Source organism: Cervus elaphus, chromosome 28 (genome assembly GCF_910594005.1).
Source record: "Cervus elaphus chromosome 28, mCerEla1.1, whole genome shotgun sequence".
NCBI lineage: Eukaryota > Metazoa > Chordata > Mammalia > Artiodactyla > Cervidae > Cervus > Cervus elaphus.
Genome location: NC_057842.1, coordinates 61,273,218 through 61,297,595, shown reverse-complemented (window position 1 = coordinate 61,297,595; position 24,378 = coordinate 61,273,218). Strand labels below are relative to the sequence as shown.

At 44.8% G+C, this 24,378-nt stretch overlaps 1 protein-coding gene and 1 pseudogene across 1 annotated transcript in view; one reads left to right on the top strand and one right to left on the bottom strand.

Annotated features, from left to right (window-relative positions):
- The window catches only part of GABRR1 (gamma-aminobutyric acid type A receptor subunit rho1), a 32,360-nt gene extending 29,118 nt beyond the window's left edge, over positions 1–3,242 (bottom strand). The window contains exon 1 of the mRNA XM_043889791.1: positions 2,731–3,242. Within this exon, the coding sequence (XP_043745726.1) occupies positions 2,731–2,834 (104 nt within the window). The 5' untranslated portion in view covers positions 2,835–3,242. The remainder of the gene's footprint in view (positions 1–2,730) is intronic.
- Positions 3,243–21,930: 18,688 nt separating this feature from the next.
- LOC122685673 lies at positions 21,931–22,021 on the top strand (annotated as a pseudogene).
- Positions 22,022–24,378: the final 2,357 nt, after the last annotated feature.

The following is a 24,378-nucleotide window of genomic DNA, read 5'->3' as shown; positions in this document are numbered from 1 at the left end:
TCAATATATCTCCCGAGAAGATGCTGAGAAAAACACAGAAATTATTTGCCAGGGCAGAGACTAGAGTAAGCCCCAGGTGAGGAACAAAATGTAAGAAGGCCCCTACCCTTGGGTCGTGCAAGGCCCTATTCATTCATTCGGTCAGCCATTTGTTTTTCAGTCCTGTTCTGCAGCTTGTGGGATCTTAGTTCCCTGACCAGGGATCGAACCTGCACCCTTGGCAGTGGAAGGAGTGGTAACCATTGGACCGCCAGGGAATTCCCGAGGGTCTCTTTAAATTTTGCATCACTGGCCCCTCACTAGCCTCACCCTCACCGTGTGCCTATGTTCACCTTGCTTCTTACGTTATTAGTACGAACCGTGAAAAGCAGCCTGGCTACAAATTACCAGCAGTTTATCAGTTTAGAGTCTGGCTAAAATTAAGTGAGCCCTTTAAAAATTTAGGCTACATAAAAACAAAACACCTGGTTGAGTTCACCATTTTGGAAAGCGATTCTGCCAATTATACTGGCACTTTAAATGTTTTTATGCCATTTGATCTAATATACTTCCAGGAGTCTATCCTAATTAAATAATCATGCACATAAGCAATGACCTTATATGTGAAGATATCCAGACAGCATATTTATAATAACAAAGAGAAAGCAATTAAATACTGTAAGCAGAGGAAGATACTTAAGCGGTTATAATTATTATTGTGCTTTATAGTGTGTTCATTCAAATGATAACACTATATACCTCAAATAAGAAAATATGCAGATAAAATCACATTAAATACAATAAGGTTACAAAACTATATGCATAGAAAGATCCCAGGCTAGTTAATATTCAATACATGCTTATAAAAAAAAAAAAACAGAAGAAAATACACAAAAATGTTAACAAGGTTATTTCTAGGTTTGGGGGATTATGGGTGATTTTTGTGCATTGAAAAAATTTTTTTCCTATGGTTTTTAAAATAATGTGTCTTTCCTAATAAAAATAAAAGTTCCTTTAAGTAATTTTTAAAAGAACATTTATTTCGCTTTCAGGACTCACTTTGTCACTGTGTGTGTGTGTGAGATCAGTCATGTCTAACTCTGTGTGACCCCATGGACTGTAGCCCACCAGACTCCTCTGTCCATGGGATTTTCCAGGCAAGAATACAGGAGTGGATCGCCATTTCCTTCTCCGGGGGATCTTCCTGACCCAGGGATCCACCCTGAGTCCTTGCATCTCCTGCATTGGCAGGCAGACTCTTTACCACTAGTAAGACACTGGTCTTCCTAATAAGTCACCCCTCTAACTCTGGCTTGGGAGAGAGGCTGAGAAGTTTTTGGTGACAACCAATAGGATTTGTTGCTGTCATCTGTAATCCTCGAGAGCACAGTTGGTTCAGATCGCCTCTATGGCGGCCCCGCTCCACAAATTCCACTGTTTGCGCAGCAGCTTCTGACTCGGACAGTGATAGGACATGTGTGTTGTGCACAGCCGTCCCTGTCTGTGTCCTGGGCTCACCACGACCAATGGACACTTCAGCTCCTTAACTTTGCTATGTTGCGAAAACTTCCTGAAACAAGGGCCGTGAGCCAGAGCTGGCTGTTCAGAAGCCCAGGTGTGAAGGACTCTCTCAAACCCAGAGTGGGTCACTGAGGAGTCAGACACCCAGCCCTCCCAAGAGCCCCAGACGCCAAGAAGCTGGATTTCCTTTCATATTCATTGATTTTGCTTTTTTTAGAAAAGTTTTTGGCTGCACCTCACGGCACGTGGGATCTTCGTGTTCAGGCCGGGGATTGAGCCCACACCCCTGGGCAGAGGGAAGAAGGCTTAGCCACTGGACCACCAAGAAAGTCCCATGTTAACTGATACTCCTGACCTCTGTCCATCGTACACTCGGAGATGAAGAAAGCTAAAGCTCAATTTGAACTCAGGCTGATAAAGAACCAAGAATCAAGAATCAAGAATGTCCTTCCTGCCTCCATCTCTTCATCAGTAAAGAGAGGGCTGGTTTGGGAGTGGGGAGCGGGGTCTCCAAATATCCTGTTTTATTGATGCGTATCAGGCAAGCAGGTGTGCATGCGTGCCCTTCCATCACCAGCGCTGTCAGACCCACCCTGGTGAAGCTGTTGCTGAAGGATCGGCCTGTTTCTGTCTGAGCTCCTTCTGCGGGCTGGCACAGCCAGGGGGCACGTACCTTGCTGGCAACCATCAGCAGCTGGTCCTTAGGCTGGTCCACCCCTGTGGACCAATGGGGACAATCTAACCGCCCTCCGGGCCATATAGCTTGAAGAAAGCTGTTTTGTTCTCTTTTAAAAGATTGTAAAAGGGACCTACACATCTAGCAGAAATAATTAGAACTCACAGAATCATTCTCACTAATTAGAGGTCCCATCAGTCATTTGAGAATTCCCAGATTTGCTCCAGCCTAGGATGCAAACATCAAATAATTGCCCTTATTATTTTTAACGTGCATATATGCTTTTTTTCCCCCAGAATCTTTCACCTAGGACAATTCCTAAGAGATTAAAGAATATGCAATGATAGCACTGTATCAGATCTAAGCATCATTTAAAAAGAAAACACAATTCTAACATCGTAAAAGGAGGAGGGGAGGAAAGCAGGAGGACAAAGGGAAAAGGAGCAAGCATCCGCAGGAAACACCACATACTGGAAACGATTCCACAGTGAAGCCAGACGCTCGCTGAACACACCATCTCCCCCTAAGTCCTCGGAGCTGAAGTGTCCGCTCACCTGCCTTTTTTCGACATCTCCTGTGTGTCTCTTTTCCGCCAGAGCACTCTGCTTTCAGTAGGCAAAACCCACGCCCACCACAAAAAGAAAACGCCAACTTTCATATTCTGGGCGGCCAACACGGGTTTCCAAATCCAAACAGTTCTCTGAAGAAACAGCGGAAAAAAAAAAGAAGGAAAAGGCAAAGGATGTTCTTTTTCTCTCTTAAGACATTATCGGTCCGTTCATTATTAGAAAGATGTTTATTCACAGAAAAAAAAAAAAATCAACCCACGGTCTGTAATCTGGAGAGCAGGAGAAAGCAATTTCCACTAAACCTATAAATCCTCCTACGTCAGATGTCAGGGATTTTCTGCAGGGAGGTTGAAGTCCTGTGTCCCTGGCTGCCAATTATTTTGGCTGGTCTAAATAAGTTCGTCGTCAGACCTGGTGAATTCCTTCGTAAAGGTCTGTATGAATTTCTGGTCCAACGAATAGAAGGAAGTAAGGAGGAACCAGAACAATTTCCAAATCCAGAACTGCCTGAGGTGCTGAATTGCTTCTTATGCCCCGAAAATGAGCTCCTCCCTGGGTCTATTTTAAGCTTTTAGCCATTATTATTTGCTTCAGCTGAGGGCTGGATTTGGACAGCTCCCCGCCCCCACTCCATGTAGCCTGGCTACAGTCCATGGGGTTGCAAAGAGTCAGACACGACTGAGCACACACACATACATATATCTAATCCTTTACATATTCTTTTCCCATATAGATTATTACAGGGTATTGAGTAGAGTTCTCTATCCTTATCCTAGGTCCTTATTGATTATCTATTTTATATGTAGTAGTATGTATGTGTTAATCCCAAACTCCTAATTTATCCCTCCCCACCTCACTACAAACAAAGCTAGTGGAGGTGATAGAATTACAGTTGAGCTATTTCAAATCCTAAAAGATGATGCTGTCAAAGTGCTGCACTCAATATGCCAGCAAATTTGCAAAACTCAGCAGTGGCCACAGGACTGGAAAAGGTCAGTTTTCATTTCAATCTCTAAGAAATGCAATGCCAAAGAATGCTCAAACTACCACACAACTGAACTCATCTCACACGCTAGTAAAGTAATGCTCAAAATTCTCCAAGCCAGGCTTCAGCAATACATGAACCATGAACTTCCAGATGTTCAAGCTGGTTTTAGAAAAGCCAGAGGAACAAGAGATCAAATTGCCAACATCTGCTGGATCATTGAAAAAGCGAGAGAGTTCCAGAAAAACATCTATTTCTGCTTTATTGACTATACCAAAGCCTTTGACTGTGTGGGTCACAATAAACTGTGGAAAATTCTGAAAGAGATGGGAATACCAGACCACCTGACCTGCCTCTTGAGAAACCTGTATGCAGGTCAGGAAGCACCAGTTAGAGCTGGACATGGAACAACAGACTGTTTCCAAATAGGAAAAGGAGTACGTCAAGGCTATATATTGTCACCCTGCTTATTTAACTTATATGCAGAGTACATCATGAGAAACGCTGGGCTGGATGAAGCACAACCTGGAATCAAGATTGCCGGAGAAATATCAATAACCTCAGATATGCAGATGACACCACCCTTATGGCAGAAAGTGAGGAAGAACTAAAGAGCCTCTTGATGAAAGTAGAAGAGGAGAGTGAAAAAGTTGGCTTAAAGCTCAACATTCAGAAAACTAAGATCATGGCATTTGGTCCCATAACTTCATGGCAAATAGATGAAGAAACAGTGGAAACAGTGGCAGACTTTATTTTTGGGGGCTCCAAAATCACTGCAGATGGTGATTGCAGCCATGAAATTAAAAGACGCTTCCTCCTTGGAAGAAAAGTTATGACCAACCTAGACAGAGTGTTAAAAAGCAGAGACATGTCTTTACCAACAAAGGTCCGTCTAGTCAAAGCTATGGTTTTTCCAGTAGTCATGTATGGATGTAAGAGTTGGACTATAAAGAAAGCTGAGTGCTGAAGAATTGATGCTTCTGAACTATGGTGTTGGAGAAGACTCTTGAGACCCTTGGACTGCAAAGAGATCCAACCAGTCCATCCTAAAGGAGGTCAGTCCTGGGTGTTCATTGGAAGGACTGATGCTGAAGCTGAAACTCCAATACTTTGGCCACCTGCTGCAAAGAGCTGACTCATTTGAAAAGACCCTGATGCTCGGAAAGATCAAAGTCAGGAGGAGAAGGGGAAGACAGAGGATGAGAGGGTTGGATGGCTTCACTGACTCAATGGACATGAGTTTGAGTAAACTCCGGGAGTTGGTGATGGACAGGGAGGCGTGGCATGCTGCAGTCAATGGGGTCACAAAGAGTCGGACACGACTGAGCGACTGAACTGAACTGAACTGAAACTGAACCTTGCCTTTTCGCTTTTGGTGACTGTAAGTTTGTTTGCTAGATCTTTTAGTCAATTTTCCTTTGTATAAGTTCATTTGGATCATTTTTTTTTAATATCACTTATATGTGATATCACATGATATTTATCTTTGTCTGACTTCATGTAGTATGATAATCTATAGGTCCATTTGTGTTGCTACAAATGGCATCATTTCTTTCTTTTTTTATGGCTGAGTGGTTTTCCATTGTATATATGTACCACATGTTTATCTATTCATCTGTCAATGGACATTTAGATTGCTTCCATGTCTTGGCTATTGTAAATGCTGCAATGAACATTTGGATGCATGTATCTTTTTGAAGTATGGTTTGCTCCAGATATACGCCTAGGAGTGGGATTGCTGGATCATATGGTAGCTCTATTTTCAGTTTTTTAAGGAACCTCCAAACTGTTCTCTATAGTGGCTGTTACAATTTACATTCCCACCAACAGTGGAGGAGTGTTGATTTTCTTTATGCTATTTTACAACCCTGTGAAAGGTAGATATTAACATGTAGAAAACTAATAGTAATACATATCTTTCCTGTCCATAGCTATGCAAATTATTCCTCTTGTCCACTAGAGAATATAAATCTCTGAAAAGCAAATCCTGATTTGAACCAGTTAGAGCATGTTCCCTCACTAATTAATGAGTTAAGCAAATTCTTTCACATGTGTTCATTTTATGGTTATGTGAGTCATGATTAAATCCTCTTGTGTAAATCAGAATAAAGCACTTTCAATAAATACATGTTGGAAACAGTTCAACATACAGAAAGAAAGGCAGAGTATGTGATGTCTCCGGAAGTCAATGTAAGCCAAGCATCATTAGACACTTAGTTGATGTGTGTGTGTGTGTGTGTGTGTGTGTGTGTGTGCGCACGCGCGTGCATCTGTGCTGAGACATTTCGGACTCTTTGTGACCCCCCATGGACTGTAGCCCGCCAGGCTCCTCTGTCCGTGGGATTTCCCAGGCAAGCATACTGGAGTGGGTTGCATTTCCTGATCCAGATGATCATCTTGACCCAGGGATTGAACCCGTGTCTCCTGTCTGCAGCATCGGCAGGTGGATCCTTTACCACTCAGCCACCTACAAAGCCGATAGTGACTTACCGAAGAACCAAAGTAGCACAGAGGGGTGACTCTGGGGTTGAGTATATTAAAAATGTCTCCAGGCCAAGAAGGCACTGAGGGGGACATTAAATGGTTTTTTCACGCCCAGATTAGAAAGTCTCTTTCTTTCTTGTTTGGAGAGCCCCGGACTAGCTCCAGCAGCCGGGAGCCTGGACATAACCACAGAGAACGAATCTGGATGGCCTCACAGGTGCGTTTCCTACCTTTCCTCAGTAGCCTTGCAGAGAGCTGGCTCGGCAGCTCTGATTTAGCTCAGTGGAAGCATGGGCTGATGACCAGGTGCAGAGCTTTCCCAACAGGGCCACTTCTTCCTTCACCAGGCAGCTCCCACGGCAGAGCTGGATGGCAGGGGCCCATCCTGGAGCCATCTGGCCCCGGTCCACCATGCCCAACACAGCTCGGGGGTCAGGAGACCTCAGAAAACTGTGATCTTTGCTACTTTCCTGCTTGTAAGCGCTCTTGATGAATGTTGTGTTTTTTTTTCGATTAATACCACATGACTCCATTGCAGTGTCTGTGCCCCCCTGCAAGACACGGACATGGGAAGGAATTGACAAGACATCTGAAGATAAACAAATAAGATAGAAAAGTAAGAATTCAGAGGCAAGTAACCTAGACTGGTGGGGTGTCTGCTGCATATGATGGTCTTTTGTGTCTTGTTGCCCTTTCTCAGTGCGTGGTCCTTAGACGCACATAGTTGGGTGGCCACTAAGACTGTGGTCCAGGCCACTGAGAGAGGCAGGGAGAAGAAATGAAAGGGAAGCAATTTCACAAGTGACACAAGAGCTGTAGTCATCACTTTTATTCACATTCCACCGGCAACAACTTGGCCACGTAGCCACTCCTAGCTGTGAAGAGTCTGAGAAATGCAGTCTCTAGCTAACTCACCTTTAGCTGAGTCTAGCTAAAATTCCATCACTATGGGGAAAAAGCAGAGTGAATTTGGAGGAACACTCAGCCATCTGCCAAACTCTCCAACTTTGCTTTCCATCTTAGGAATCAGGTAGCAGTGACTTGAATTACAGCTTCTATCCCAATAAACCCCTTTTGTTAGGGCTTACTGGGTCCCTTTCCTCCTGGCCCGCTTTGTAATATAGAGCTAAACTTTTCAGGTCAGTCAGAGCATCCAGACTAAAGAGAGAGGGGACAAAACGTCAGTCGGACCGTTCATCTGAGGCATGTGGAGAGGCTGGTATTTATGATGAGCAGCTCAGTTACCAACCCCGTTCTGCATTGCTATTCTAATTCAGGTCAAAGTCCTTGATCCCTGGGTCCTTTAAAGCCCATCTGTAACGTGAGCTCTCTTTCTCATTTCCCTGTTGAACCACCAATCCCACTAAAAACACTTAAATTACTTAATTCAAGTTATTTAATATGGCAACGACAACAGGCTATCTGGAGACTGTGTGCGTGCTAAGTCACTCAGTCGTGTCCAACTCTCTGCAGCCCTATGGACGGCAGCCCACCAGGCTCCTCTGTCCCTGGGATTCTCCAGGCAGGAATACTGGAGTGGGTTACCATTCCCTCCTCCAGGGGATCTTCCCAAGAGAGGGATCAGTCCTGCGTCTCCCACACTGGCAGACAGGTTCTTTACCAGTAGTGACACCTGGGAAGCCCATTTGGAGACTACCCACCATCTATATGGAAATTTTCATCTCTGATGGGAAATCTAAATTAATAAGAAGCTTCAGTTACTTGGAGCTAACTTTTTTTTTACAGTATAAGTCTGTGATCTGAACATATCTTATTGATATCCCTAAGATTTTAACCATCAGTGAGGCATATTTGTTTTGCTCATCACTTGGAACCTTAGCTGGTTCACCGTGGGTGCTCCATAAACATTTAGTAAATGAATAAATGAAACTATTAAATGCCCAGTGCTTTTATTTCTTAAGGAAGATAATATATATTTACATTTTTTCTAAGTTTAATTTTGAAATATTCTAAAATATTGTTAACTATTTCAGATGCTTATGTATTAATACATTTGGGAGAAATTTTTCAACAATAGTGTTTGACATAAAAATTATTCCTGACTAGTATTGATACCACTTTTTAAACCCAATACTGTAACTGCCCCAATTCTCTCACTTTGCAAGTTCATTCAAATCCAAACCACCCTATTTAGTGCTTCTCTGTAAAAAACCTCCCCTGTTCATAGTAGCTCACTCTAAGCCCTTTCTTTTCAGTACACTGATAGCACTTCTATACCTCCTGACTTTGGCATTTAATTGTTGTTCAGTCACCAAGTCATGTCCGACTCTTCGTGACCCCATGGAATGCAGCACGCCAGGCCTTGCTGTCCCTCACCAGCTCCTAAAGTTTGCCCAAGTTCATGTCCATTGCATCAGTGATGCCATCCAACCATCTGGCCCTCTGTGGCCCTCTTCTCCTTCTGCCTTCTATCTTTCCCAGCAGGCATTTAATTATCTGCTGCCTAAAATGGTTGACTACTTGTTTTCCTACATACCGTATTAGTCTTCTTTCTCTAAGACTATATAAATGTCATTACTGTATTTTAGTCATCCTTTAATCACATCAGCCCTGAGCACAGGATTTTGTATGCTGTTAGCTGAAAAATTACATCCCTTTTTTACTTTATCTTTTGGCTGTCCTGCACAGCCCGCAGGATCTTAGTTCCCCAGCCAGGGATGGAACCCAGGCCATGGCAGGGAAGGCACTAAGCCCTAAGCACTGGCCCACCAGGGAACGCCCCTCCTTGTGATTCTTTATTTCTCATGCCTGCGCGCATGCTAAGTTGCTTCAGCCATGTCCAACTCTGTGCAAAGCTATGGACTATATAGCCTGCGAGGCTCCTCTGTTCACGGGATTCTCCAGGCAAGAATACTGGAGTGGGTTGCCATGCCCTCCTCTTATTTCTCATAATTATAGCCAAATAATAACTGTTTCATGAATGCTTAGATCATTTATCTGGTGATTCTCCGAACAAGCCCTCAAACACTTGGCCAAAGTCCTTTGGCTGCTGAATAACTAGGTCTCCTTTCTGTGAGGCAACCACTACCTCCTGCTTTGGCAAGATCTTTCTACCACAAGCCATGAAAGACTTTCATAATACGGTTTTCAGAAGCTATGAAGATTAACTACCAGTGAAAAATCGATATGTAAAAACACATATATCATCCCCCGCCCTTTGAAAAAGAGAACAAGGGAAGGCAGCCCTAAAGATGTCTAACTTTTAAAATCACCATAGGACGTCCCTGATGGTCCAGTGGTTAAGAATCTGCCTGCCGATGCAGGGGACTCGGGTTCAGTCTTTGGTCCAGGAAGATTTCACGTGCTGCGGGGCAACTCAGCCCGTGAGCCACAGCAAGTGAGCCCGTGTGAGGCATCTCCTGTAGCTCACACGCCCTAGAGCCGTGTTCTGCAACAAGAGAAGCCATCACAATGAGAAGCCTGCACACCCCAGCCAGAGAGGAGCCCCGCTCACCAGGAGAGAAAGCCTGACCACAGCAGTGGAGATCCAGTGCAGCCAAAAATAAATGAACACAAGTTCTTAAAAATGACCACAGCTTGCCACGTTAGTTAACTTGAATTTTCCCCTCTATCAGGGTAGAACTAGAAACGGATGGAGCACTTATGACGTGCATGGTATTTTCAGCGCAGTCGTGGACATCTCGGGTGACCTTGGACATGTTTTGACTTGCAGTACTGCGATCTCTCACTGGGAGCGATAACCCTTCTAAGTTACAGATCCATCTAGGACTAAGAATAAATAACAAATATCTTTAAAGGACTGGGTCAGTGAAAAGAATAATACGCAACAACATCCTCAATGAGTGACCCAGGGAAAACCACTAGGTAGTTTAAAACGAAGAGTAGTCCAGAGGAGTTACTCTTGGCCCCTATGTCAGCCCAGCTAGTGGGTGGCCTTGGGAAACTGAAGGGAGTTCATTAATCCATACAAGCATGATATCTGCAAAAAATAAAAGACTGACACAAGCAGGTTTAAACAGAAATGTATCACCTCACAAGACAGCAAGTCCAGGTGACAGGGTTGTTGGATTTAGTGATGTTACCAAAAACCTGGTTCTTCCCTTCCCCCCTCCTTTTTCCTTTGGCCATCATACTCATGGTTACAATATGATTGCCAAAAGCAACAAGCTTCCACTTTCATTCCACATCCGTATCCAGTGGGAGAGAAGGAGGGAAGCTTTCTTCCAGATCATAACAGATAAGCCCTACACTTCAGTCTGACTGGACCAAGAAAGGTTTTAAGTCCCCTCCTGGACCAGTTGCTTTTACCAGGTTAAAACATGCTCTGATTGGCTCAGACTGGTCAGGATCTCTTCTGGACTAGGAATGGGGAGATACTTGAGCAAAACCAAGGTTCTGATCCAGGAAGAAGGAAAACAGGGTGACTGCCAGCTCAGCCACCATTAGTGTCCATTCTCTCCAAAGGTGAAAGCATTCAGTTTCCAAAAGCCCAGCTGGCTCCTGCAATTTAAAAAAAAAGTTCAAACCCATTTTGGAAGTGTGTGGAAGTGCAACTGAAAGCATAAAGGCCTTCAGTCATGTCTTTTCTCCACAAAAATATTAAAACTACGACTGTTGTTCAGTCGCTAAGTCAAGTCTGACTCTTTGCGACCCCAAGGACTGTGGCCCACCAGATTCCTCTGTCCATGGGATTTCCCAGGTAAGAATGTTGGAGTAGGCTGCCACTTCCTCCTCCAGGTGATCTTCCTGATCCAATCATCGAACCTCATCTCCTGCATTACAGGTGGGTGGCTTGCCGCTGAGCCCCAATCATCTAACTAGAAAGGAAAGAAAGAAGACAGGCTCTTTGTGGTTTTAACCTTTGAATTACATTGCCGTTCCCTGGTGGCTCAGATGGTAAAGAATCCACCTGCAATGTGAGAGACCAAGGTTCGATCCCTGGGTGGGAAAGATCCCCTGGAGTAAGGGAACGGTTACCCACTCCAGTATTCTAGCCTGGAGAAGCCCATGGACTGTATAGTGCATGGGATCGCAAAGAGCCAGATAGCACTGAGCGACTTTCACTTCACTTGGCTTCACTCTAATAGGAGAGTCAGTGCAGCCCTGTCGCCCTCTACTGGAATCATAGCAAAATTGTTGAAGGCAATTTTATTCCTTCCCAAATCGAGTGTGCAAAAAGATTTTATTATCTTACTTAACATGTTTCTAGGTTCAAGTGTGCAAAAAGTCCCCTTGTTTTCTGTTGATGGACTTCGATATTCTTGTCCTGGCTCCAGGGGAGTCACTGTGGTGAAGAAAGGAAATACTGTGAGATCAATCTAGGTCTAAAGCCACATTAATCATGTGGAGCCCCTCAGGGAGTCTGTTAGGATGGAAGAGTGGGTGAGGATACGGGGTCCCCTCAGCAGCATTTGAAGGCAAAAGGAGAAGGGGGCGGCAGTGGGTGAGATGGTTGGATGGCATCACCAACTCAACGGACATGAACTTGAGCAAACTCGGGGAGACAGTGAAGGACAGGGAAGCCTGGATTGCTGCAGTCCGCGGGGTCCCAGGGAGCTGGACACGACTGACCAACAGCAGCAGCAGCAGCCTTACGTGGTCTGAAGGCTGAAAGTAAAACACGAGGACTTTGCTGTTGTCCTCAAAGCGACTGGATTACTAAATAATCGTAGTTTGCAATCAAATGGTCCTCTGGCATTTACAAAACATTTTGCAAGATTCATTGGGCCCCAAGAATGAACTCAGAAGCAGACTTAGGTTACTACTTTTGCTTCATCAGTGAGGAACCCGAGGCCTTGAGACATCATTTTCCCCAGGATATGTAGCTAATAAATAGGAAAATTTGTGCTTTCAGTCCCAGGGCCCATGCTTTTTCATTGACTCTATATCCTGCTTTCCCTTCCTGGCTGGCCTGTAAAATGATTTTGTTATCTTACTTAACATGTTTCCCAAGGCAGTTTGATGACAACTCAGATCTTTTAGTTAATTAGTTCCGGATTTTTTCCCTGCTAATTTGAGAAACTGATTCATTAGCATGAAATAAAGGGTTTTTCTGGCAGTGGTTAAGAATGAATTCGAGTGAGAAGCCACATTTGGAACTATTCAACTCTTGAAGAAAAGAAAGAATGTAATTTAATTGTATGACTAAATAAACAACAGGCTTAAACTGAACTCATGAGTCGATGTCCAGCAGAAAAGGACAGTTGTGCAATTTAATACGTGACAATGCGATTTAATGTTCTAGGGGTAGACAATTTTTCCCCTCTTCCATTCTAGGTTCTTTGGCTGGCCTAATAATTAAGTTGACATAAGACAAATTAATAAGAGAACAACCAAATTTAATTTTGTATATATAAGTGTCCCATAAAAATTTTAGACCCAGAGTTAAGTTGGGCAACTGGGACTTACGTGTCATCCTCGGTCAAGCATTGGGTAGGGGTACTTCCCTGGCAGTACAGTGGGTAAGACCGTGCATTTTCAAGGCAGGGGGCAGGGGTTTGATCCCTGGTCGGGGAACTAGGATCCCACATGCAGTGCAGCCAAAATAAAGAATTGGACCACGGGCCTGGGTCTTCCAAAGGGAGGAGAAGATAAGAGGAGCTGGTATTTGATGGTTAGATGTTCATCCTTCCATGTGGATAGGTCGTTCAGATAAGATGCTGTCTCTAGCAGGATCTCTTTTTCTGGACCAGGCCCCCTATCTAAGGTCTTTAAGGCAGTTAAGGGAAAGTAAAAGTCTTCCCTGAGTCTGCTGGGTCTTGACTGCCTTCAGTTCAATACAATCCACATGCCAAGGTGGCCTGTTTGGGGGTGACCTATTCAGCTCCCCTTCACTATTTAACTTTTTCAGCATGTCACTTTCTTGGCTCACAGATTAACTTTGTTTGCATATAATTTAGTAAAATAAGTTAACAAATTCTATTGTTTCTTTGAACCTGTTAAAAAATCTTTTTAAACAGCAAGTCTCAGACTGTATTCGTCTCCACGTTTTCAGATGACGTGGTTCTTTGCTTTAAGGAGAGAGAAGGTACTGGAGATTGAGTCAGTGACATGGGATCGTGGTGACTTGGGATGACATTGTAGCCTGTGTCCGCCTTCTGCCCTCTAAGAGCTGGGGTTAGGATTTCTCTGGGGCCTCTGCACTCTCTCTGCTCCATGCCCCTGCCACCCCACCGAGAACACACCCAGGACAGCTCAGATGTGAACATTACAGGCATGTGGAGGGTTGTAGCCCCTCACTGGTGGTGGCTCTTGTACAGAATTATGACTATTCCGGCTGGGAAACATGTTGGGGCTCCCCAGGTTAACTTACCTCATTTAGCAACAGAACACAGCTCCAGATGGGTTATTTGGTTTTAGCTGCTTTTTCCAAGTGGCTACAAAGTCATAGGAGGTTCTGGTTTTATTAGTTCCATTTAGGTACAACTGGTAATTTCCTGTTTTTAGTGAATGTTGGAGAGAGAGCCGGCCAATCCCTGGTGATGTGGTCTTTGGATCCATGACTCCTGCTGTTAACTACTCTATGGGTTGCATGCTAAGTCACTTCAGTTTGTGTCCACTCTTTGCGACCCTGTGGACCATAGCTCCCCTGTCCATGGGATTCTCCAGGCATTAACACTGGAGTGGGTTGCCATTTCCTCCTCCAGGGACCCTCCCAACCCAGGGATCGAACTCGCATCCCTTACGTCTCCCGCATTGGCAGGCGGGTTCTTTACCACCGATGTCACCTGGGAAGCCAGTCAACTGTTCTATAGAAAATGCTAAAGAGAGCAGCTGCAGGTGGTTTTCTCAGCTGGTTCTTGAGTTGTGTATTCAGTTGTTTCAGAAGTTGCTGAGTGAAGTTTCATCTAACTTTAGGATGTCCACAGCTCACACTCTGAAACCTCAGTGTTAGGGAAGTGTAATTTTTAGACATAACTCTTTTGCTTAAAAACCATGTTTTACTTTCAGGTCAATTTACAGGCATTAGTCTGTTGATCCCTACTAATTTTTTTAAATTGAAGTATAGTTGATTTACAATGTCTCAAGTGTACAGCAAAGCAATTCAGTTACATACGTGTATGTATGTATAACTTTTCAGAGTCTTCTCCACTACAGGTTATCACAAGCTATTGAATATAGTGCCCTGTGCTGTGCAAGGAGGTTCTTGCTGTTTATTTATCTTATATGTAGTAGTGTATGTCTGTTCATTCCAAATTCCTCATTGACCCCTGCCCTCCAACTAGTGATTTTTAAATGCCAATGAAAAGCCGGTCTGTCCAGCCCTACCTGTCCACAGCAGGTCTTGCAAGCTCCTTCCCCAGCTCAGCTATTCATGGCCTCAGACAGAAGGAGGTGGCCGCTGAGGTGCCGAAGGGGTCTGTTAAGAAGCAAGTGCAAACTGCTCAGGCGCTGAGGACAGAGACATTTAGTAAATGACCAAATGGCCTTGGGCCTGGGGATGCTCGCCTCTTAGCCTTCAATGCCATGGGCATTTCCCGCGTCAGTTGGACACCATGCTGTGTGTCCTGGGAAAGGCAGCCGTAGGTGGGAGCTCCTGGGATCTGTTCCAGTGGGTTGGTGGTTTTGATTATTGTGCAATTACAAAGTTTACACCAGGAATATGGCTGGCTCAACCGTGTCACAGCAAGCCTCTGGGACGACCACTAGCTTTTAGGCAAGCTTTCAGTTTCTGTTACATCTGTTAGATAGCATGCCAAAGAATTTGAATATAGCAACCCTCCCACGAGGAAATAAAGGCTGAAGACAGTTCCTGTAATGTGGGTGGCTAGGAGGAGGTATAATGACAACTTCTGAGAAGGACAGATGGCACAATAGTAGCAGCTCAGATTAGAGCCAACTCTACCTGGGTTCAAATCCCAGAGATGCTATTTATAGCTGTGTGGCTTCTGGGTGGTAAACCTGCCCCAGCTTCAAGTTCTTCATCTGTAAAATGGAAATAATAGCAACAGTGCTCATTTCTTGGGGAGGTAAATGACGTGTAAAACGTTCCACTCTAGTCTCTCAAGGGAAACCTGTGAATTCGTCACAGACACCACCCACCTTGCATTTAGAGCTTTAAGCCAACAGTCTCCCATTGGCTTCTCACAACAGCCCTAGGAGGTTGGCTAGGTAGGCATTAATGCCTCTATTTTACACCTAAGGAAGCTAAGAGCCCAAGACACTTCTCTGCTGTAAAATGCCCATCAGGAGTGGCTCATCTCCAAACTGCAGACGTGCATTTTCCAACCAAGCCTATTTTCTTCGTTTGGTTGCCACTGATAGATAAAAACCTTTTAAAAATACTTTCGTTTATTTCTTTTTATTTTTGGCTTTGCAGGATCTTCGTGGCTGTGCAGGCTTTCTCTAGATAGAGCCAGCAGGAGCTACTCCCTAGCTGTGCAGTTCGGGCTTCTCACTGGGGCGGCTCCTCTTCTTGAGGAACCCAGGCTCGAGAACACAGGCTCAATAGTTGTGGTGAATGAGCTTAGTTGCTCCGCGGCGTGTGGCATCTTCACCACTGAACCCCCAGGGAAGCCTGATAACAACTTTTTTAAACTGCATGAATTCTGCTTCATCCTACCAACTTCTTCTACAAATTCCTCACTCACCCCCTGTGTCCAACCAAAGCAAACTTCAAGTGTATGTTCGCCACCTCTGAGCTTTAGCCCAGGAACTTCTCTTTTTTTTTTAAGACTTTATGATGTGGACCCCCCCCATTTTTTGTCTTTATTGAATTCATTACAATGTTTATGTTTTTTTGGCTGAGAGGCATGTGGAATCTTAGCTCCCCAAACAGGTATAGAACCCTCACACCCTGCATTCGAAGGTGAAGTGTTGCTGGCCAAAATCTTGGCTTTCTCTGTCACTGAAGCGGAATTTTAAAAGTATGGAAATACAGTCTGGAAGAAATAGAAAAGAGGTTTTAATTCTGCTGTCAGAGAGGGGAACACAGTAGGTTCATGCCTCAAGAACTGTGCCCCCCTCCATGAGGAGTCTAGGCGCTTATATTAGAAGAGGGTTCGCAGTCAGGAGTCTGTGATGAGGAACAAAGGTGTTAGGAACTTGATTTCTTCCTCTTGCATTGTTTCAAAGACAGTCATAGGCTGGTGTCAGTAACCCAGTAATTGATTCTGGCCGTTCAGTGGCTCTTCAGCCTTCTTTCTGACATATTATACAAGGGGAAGGGTGCTGTAAGGATAAATACCAGACCCAGGATGTATTTAGCATATGGTCAAAGGAAAACAGATGTGAAGTGTAGCTCCTACAGAGTTAGGGGACAGAAAAGCAAACTTAGTTATAGACATGCAGAGTTAGAAGCAGTTAAAGTGAAAAAGACTAGGAATGTCAGGCTTGCTCATTGTTCTAGTTATCTTCTTTGTTCTCAGTAAAGGGAAAGAAAAAACAACTCATTCCTCTTTTTCTTTCCTTTTCACTTCAACAGAAGTCGTAACCACTGGACAGCCAGGGAAGTCCCTAATCCAGGAGCTTCTCAATGAACGTGTTTCTGCGGGATGTCAGGCACACACACATCTGCTAGTTTCTGTGTTTATGAGTTACAAAGTCACTCTGTTAACCGCCATTATTATAAGACGCTTTATTTCTCCAAACCGGAAATAATCCAGATGTCTCCCACATGAGAAGGAAGGGATGAAGAAACCATGGTTTATTCAAACAAGAGGCTCCTTCTCTGCGGCAAACAGGAATGAACTACAGATATATGTAACGGCATGAATTCATCTCAAAAATGTTATATTGAGTGAGAAAAGCCAGACACAGCAGGGAACCTACCTTAAAATCCCATTTATATGAAGCTTTAGAAATGACAGAACAAATTTAATGGTGACAGAACTCAGAACATTGGATGTCAGGTCAGGGGGAGGTGAACACAAGGAATGATTAGAAATGCGACATGTAGGGGCTTTATGAGGTGTCAGAAATGTTCTGTCTCTTAATAGGAAGACAGGTTAAGCAGAATATACTTTAAAACTCATTGAACTGTACACTTAAAGTCTGTGCATTTTACTGCAAGTAAATCATATCTCAATAAAAGCTGTCAGCTATAGGTGGTTATACAGTTATGATTAAAAGGAAAGTGACTTCCCTGGAGGTCCAGTGATTAAGACTTCACCTCCCACTGCAAGAGGCGCAGGTTTGATCCCTGGTTGGGGAACTAAGATCCCACATGCCTCGTGGCCAGAAAAAAAAAAAAAACAGAAAAGAAAAGCAATATTGCAACAAATTCAATAAAAGACTCTTAAAATGGTCAACATCATGAAAAATCTTTATGGTAAAAAAGGCAACTTTCCCAGAAATACTGGTATGACTAGGCATATAATTGGGAAGGGTTAATTTTGAATTTATGCTGGATCTGCTTCTGTAACTTTAACCCTCATTTTGCCACTTTTGTTATTGTGGTGGTGGTTTAGTTGCTCAGTCGTGTCCGATTCTTTGCGACTCCATGGACTGTAGCCCACCAGGCTCCTCTGCCCATGGGATTGCCCAGGCAAGAACACTGGAGTGGGTTGCCATCTCCTTCTCCAGGGGAACTTCCCAACCCAGGGATCACACCCTGGTTTCCTATATTGCAGGAAGTCTCCTGCACTGCAGGCGGATTCTTCACTGGCACCAAGGAAGCCCCTTTGTTATTGCAGGTAAACATAATGGCCTGCCTCAGGGAGATAGCCCGAACTGCCCACCTTTGAAGGACAGTAAGGAAGTGAATGGAGACGGCAATGGCACCCACTCCAGTACTCTTGCCTGGAGAATCCCATGGACGGAGGAGCCTGGTGGGCTGCAGTCCATGGGGTCGCTAAGAGTCGGACATGACTGAGCGACTTCACTTTCATTTTCACTTTCATGCATTGGAGAAGGAAATGGCAACCCACTCCAGTGTTCTTGCCTGGAGAATCCCAGGGACGGGGGAGCCTGGTGGGCTGCCATCTATGGGGTCGCACAGAGTCGGACACGACTGAAGTGACTTAGCAGCAGCAGCAGCAAGGAAGTGAAACTAACACATCCCTCTGCCGGAGGCTTGCCACTCTAGGGTACCTTTGCAAGGATTGAATAGTCATTTTACTTTGTTTCCTCACCTCCCTCACCACTACCATCTCTGATCCATGAGAGAACCTGGCAACCAGGCCCCAACAAGATAGTTATTTTGAGACACTAGGCTGCCATCTTCTTGGAGAGCCGGCTCCTGAATAAAGTCCCTTCCTTATCCCAACACTTCGTCTTGGATTCTTTGGCCCATCTTGCGGCAAGCAGAGCAAGCTTGGACTCAGTAACAAGCCAACTATTTAGATGCCCATATTCATGCAGGCAAGATGGTTGGGTGGCATCATTGACTCAATGGACATGAATTTGAGCAAACTCCGGGAGATGGTGAAGGACAGGAAAGCCTGGAGTGCTGTGAACAACAATTCACACAGACTATTGACTAACATTCAACAGACAAGAGCAGCATAATGTGGTAGAAAATAAAAGACGCCTTTGTTCTTGGGCGCTACAACATTAAGGTAAGCAGTATCTTGAATCAAGCGGTCCAGATTACTAACTCGTTTAGGGACCCATTGTTAATTTATGACGTTGTTTTTAGATGTAGTCTTTTTTCTTTAGTTAAGAAAGACGCTCCAGAACAGTAAACTCCACCTATCCTATCTCACTCTGATATTCTTCTTGTTTTCAATACATATATGTATCATATTTGCCTACTGACTCGATTTTTTATTTATTTATTGGATTTTTAAAAAACATTCAAACTCAGAAGAACCTCTCCTCTCCCCTGTGGTCACATCTACATCCCCTCAGCCAGCAAGACGTCTCAAAACAAGGCTCTCTTGTGGTGAGGATGGGGGTGACTGGTGCAAATCCTTCATGTGCCTGGGAAAACAACTAAGATGATGAGTCACGTCCTGCTCTCTTGAATGCGGTAATCAAACTTCCTCTCGAGGGTGGGGATTACAGGCCAGCTTGTCCTCTGGAGAGAGCCGCTCAGGGAGCAATCACCAAACAAGCGGGGCAGCTGGTGGGAGCGGACTCTCTGGGACTCCACAGTCTACCCCAAAGGAGAACTGCCGTAGATTTCCTGACCTCATTGCTTTCTCTCCTAACCAGCAGAGTTGGAGGGAAAGGGAGAATTCCTCCCTCTCCCAAAATAAGCAAGGATGGGGACTCACTGCCCGGGTCCTATTTCCAGGCTCAGAGACATTCCAAGTCTGCCTGAGGTTAGTTGTAGCTGAAGCTCTAGACATGACCCCAGCACATTAGAAAGACCTATTTCTCTCTGTCTGCTTCACCCTTAAGATAGAACGGGAAGGTGTGTGCATGAGAGGCAGGGAGACCAGAGGCGTCAGCCATCCATGTCCTGAGAGAGGAGCTTCCCTATAGTTCTTAACTGGTGCTTCAGAAGATCCCCGGAGGAGGGCATGGCAAGCCACTCCGACATTCTCCCCTGAAGGATCCTGTGGACAGAGGAGCCTGGCAGGCTACAGTCCACGGCGTCAGGGTCAGACACGGCTGAAGCGGCTTAGCACATCACTGCGCATGGAACGAAGGCCGTGCCCTGTTCGGCGGGGTGGCAGGAACTGCCCTAGCCTATACTCTGTATGTTCCCTTTCTTTCGGCATTTCCTCTTTGGGGGTTACGGATATGCCGATTCAGGATAAATACATTTCCCAGCATTCTTTGCAGGTGGGTGTGGCCAAGGGACCCAGTTCTGGCCATTGGGAAGTGTGTGACAGCCTCCTGGAACTTTCCTTGAAAGATGACAGGCACGTTCCCTTTCCCCTTCATCCCCTTAAGCATCCTGCTTCTCCAGTGGCAGAAACGATGGCTGGTGGTCCAGCGGTTAAGATGCCATGCTTCCACTGCACGGGGCCCAGGTTCGATTCCTGGTCGGGAAACTAGGATCCCACATGTCATGTGGCAGGACTAGGAAAAATAATAAAATAAAAATTGAAAAAACAATGACAGCTTAAGCTCCTGCCACCGTCTTGAACCATGAGGTCAAGGGCCACACTCTAGGGCTGCATGTGGTGAGTGAGAAAGCCCCAGTTTTCTGTCCCTGAGGTCTATACGGAGGGAGCTGGTGAACTGTCTGGACTGCCTCTTCCAGACTTCTTTCTTCTGGAGCCCTTGTTCTTTCACTGGTTACTGAGTCTAATTGAAACAGCAAGTCACTGAGAACAGATGCAACCTGGGAGGGATTCCATGACATGAAGAAAATTTTTTCAAAGGAGTTTTCCTGAGGCCAGAAATATACCCCATGGTGCTCAGTGAATAGCATGATTCAGTGAAGAATCCTGAGAACTGGGCCATCTCATTCCAACTTCAGAGAGAACCCATGAAGTACCAGGATCGGGATATTCACAGGTGCCCAGGGCGTCAGGGGGCTGAGAGGGTGAAATCAGGAGCCAGATGGACAAGCCTCAACCCAGGTCACACGTTGCCACCAGTTCTGCATAGTCTGATGGATACTAACCAATTTAGGGTATCTGGACAAGATACTTTTGTCCATATTAGGGTATTACTTTTTCTTTAATAACTGCAGCATCAGTCATCTGACATAAAGCCTGTTACTCAGCCTCTCTGGCTATGTCTTTTTATCTGCAAAATGAAGGGTGAGACATCTCCCTGGAAAGTTGGCCCCCCAACACACCAGCTGGTCCATGACAGTTTTCATCTGTTCTTTTGATGAAAATGTCAGGGTAAAGAGCAGACTAGAAGGATTTTATATTCTGAGATCACGTCTTCCTACACTTTCAGGGTGAAAACTTTTGTTGTTGATTTAGAAATGATTGTGGGCTTTCCAGGTGGTGAAGAATCCACCTGCCAATGTAGGAGACACAGGTTCCATCCCTGGGTTGGGAAAATGCCTTGCAGGAGGAAATGGCAAACCACTCCAGTCTTCTTGCTTGGAGAATCCCGTGAACAGAGGAGCCGGGCGGGCTGCAGTCCGTAGAGTCGAAAAGAGTCAGACACAACCAAACAGCTGAGTGCTAGAAATGATTGCAGTTACAGATGCAATTAGAGATTGGTTTGTGGCTGTGGTTTTAAATATTTTCACTTGGAAAAATTAAAAGTTGGCTCTTCCTCTCCTTCTTCCCTCTCTTTTCCTTCTTCCTCCTCCTCATCCCCTTCCTTCTCCCCTTCGTCTATTTTTTAATTTTCTGAACTGAATACTTCAGACCCTCTAACTCATTCCTCCTGTCCACACTAAGAGACCAGAATTATCCTCTTTTTTTTTTTTTCAGATAGAGAGATTAAAACTCAGAGAAATTAATTAAATTACTCAAGGTCACATAGCTGGCAAAATGCGTTCACTTCATATCTAGCTTCCTGCCTCCATACTGAACATGAATAAGATAAGTGAAAGATAAAAAGAAAAGAAATTAGATAAAAAGATAAGGCATCCTCTTTTCTAATTACAAAGCTATAATACAGTACCTTTGAAGCAATTTCTCTACAAACAGCAGAGTTTAACAAAACATTTTGGCAAAAATTGTACATGTGTCCTTACATGTAAAAGGTGTAACTATGAGGAAAATATCTTAGTTTGGGGACATCTTTACAATAATAGATGAAGTACAACTATCTCCTTCTTCTCCAACATTTCAGTAAAAAAGACAATAGTCAAGGGTAACTGAAATTAAAATAAAAATACAAAGCCTGAGATTTTGGAGAGAAGAAATTTCTATAATCCATATGTAGCACAGTGTCTAGTGCATAGTGAGTGCTTATAATCAGTAGCTTTAGTGCTCACTTTGGCATATATATAATAAAATCAGAAGAATACAGAGATTAGCATGCCCTCTGCTCAAGGATGACAAGAAAATTCCTATTTTGGGGGCTTCCCTGGTGGCTCAGAGGTTAAAGTGTCTGCCTACAATGTGGGAGACCTGGGTTTGATCCCTGGGTTGGGAAGATCCCCTGGAGAAGGAAATGGCAACCCACTCCAGTATTCTTGTCTGGAGAATCCCATGGACAGAGGAGCCTGGTGGGTTACAGTCCACGGGGTCACAAAAAGTGACACAACTGAGTGACTTCACTTTCACTTTCAGAAACTAATAAAACATTATAAATCAATTATGCTTCAGTTTAAAAAATAGCTTTCACTCCTTCTTTCCATCAAATCAATGAGCAAAGAGCATGTGCCAACACCGTTATGTACCTTGGAATACAGCAGCTGAGAAGTTAGACAAAAGCCCTGCCCCTCGGAGCTGACCTTGTAAGGCTTGTTACACCTGTAATGACATCCTCTGCTGCAGCCTTCACTCACAGGCTCTCTCTCTGCTCACAGAAGGAAGGAGAGAGGTTCGTGGCCAAGCTCCGCTCTGCAGCCCTTCAAGGCCACGGCAGCGTGGACGAGGTGGGTAATCGGAGATACAGGGCGGCAGCTGCCAGCTTCCTTCTGGGTGCAGAGGAGGGGTGCTCTCTGGGGGAAAGGAAAGGTGATGGGAAGGAGGGACTGGGTAAAGGCGGGTGGTCAGAAGAGGTTGGCAACCAGAGGACCAGGAACTGGGTCTAGAATCTTCCTTCAAGCACTTTGGGCAAATCTGATGTTGGAGCAGAAAACCAAAGCTCTACATGGTAGAACCTGCCTGCCTGTCCCTCCCACCTCCGGCCTCCATTCCCCCCATGTCAGGAGGCCAGGTACCTTTTGGATTAAGGAATGTTGATAGGAGAAGATGGAAACTTCCCTTGGGCCCGTTGTGTCTCAGACCACACAGATTTCTTGTGGGAAACCGTAAACGTGAAAAGGTTTGGGGGCCAGAAGTCCCAGTTCCATTTCTGGCTTGTATCTTGCCATCTTCACCTCTTATCTCTTCTAAGCCCTACTTCAGCAGCTCCCACTCCCAGAGTAGACCCTGAAACAACCCCCAGAGAACCTCTTGGGTTCCAGGGAACACAGTTTGCAAACCATGCAAAACTCTCCCCCCACCCCCAAATTTATTTCAGACTTTGGTACCAGCCTTTTAAGAAGAGTTACTGTTATTAACAACAACCACCACCAAAAAAAGAGTTGGGATTATTAGAAAATCATGAACTCTGGGGGTAAGGCTCAGGCACTGAGACTTTCTCAACAGCTTGCCAGGTGACTAATCCAAGCCTGGGAAGCATGGATTAAGGAGAATCATCAAAACATCATGGAAACGCCTCAATGCACAAATGTATAACATGCTTTGGAAATATAGATGAGTTAAAGATAAGTTATGCTTTGGGAAGGGAGAGGATGTAAGGGAAAGTCACAAAGGGGAGGCGACATCTGAGCTTAACTTTAAATAATGAGGGGGATCTCTAGGGCCTCCCTGCTTAAGATGTGGTCTGCAGGCCAGCAGCACTGACGTCTCCAGGCTGCTTGTTAGAAACACATAATCCTGGAACTTTTCTGGCGGTCCAGTGGTTCACACTATGCACTCCCAATGCAGGGGACCTGGTTCAATTCCTAACTGGGGAACTAAGATCCCAGCTGCCCCAGCTAAGACATGGCTCAGCCAAATAAAAATTTCTTAAAAAGAATGAAAGAAACGCATAAGCCAAGGTCCCCTCCCAAACCTACTAAATGAGAATCTGCATTTTAACAAGGTCTGCAGGTTATTAATAGGCACGTTTAATGTGAGATACCTTGGGCTAAATGGACTAAAGAACACTCGCCAATAAACCTGGTCAGTTTCGTTTCAACGTGACGTACTACACCTGAAGTTGGTTTTTCAATTTATCTTTCAAAATAAATCCCAAACCTAATATTCTCAAAGTTGACCCACATGCCATGTCATGATGACATCTGCAGGTCTGAAAGTCAGGACTGAGTATTTTAATGAATCCGCTGATGGAGAGTATGTTTATACTACAGGTGTGGATTGACCTCAGATAGCTCTGGAGGTTGGACAGGCTGGGACATAGGTCCCTTCTGGCATGGGATTTGGCTCTCTGTGCAGATAGGACAGTGCTCTCACCCTCCAACACGTGCTGGGCGCACAGCCTTCCCCGTGGGTGCCATTTTCACTTGCGTCACATTTCTTAGTGATCGGTGTGGGGTCAGGGGTAGAAGGTTGGGGACGTGTAGACTGCTCTGAATGGCTGATGGTCCTACAGCTCACCTTCTGGTCTCAAGGAGCTAAGCCCGAGTCCTAGTTTAACTCTGAATTCCAACTGGCTGTTAGGATAACTCCAGGCAGACATGTTTCAGCACAACCCAGGCC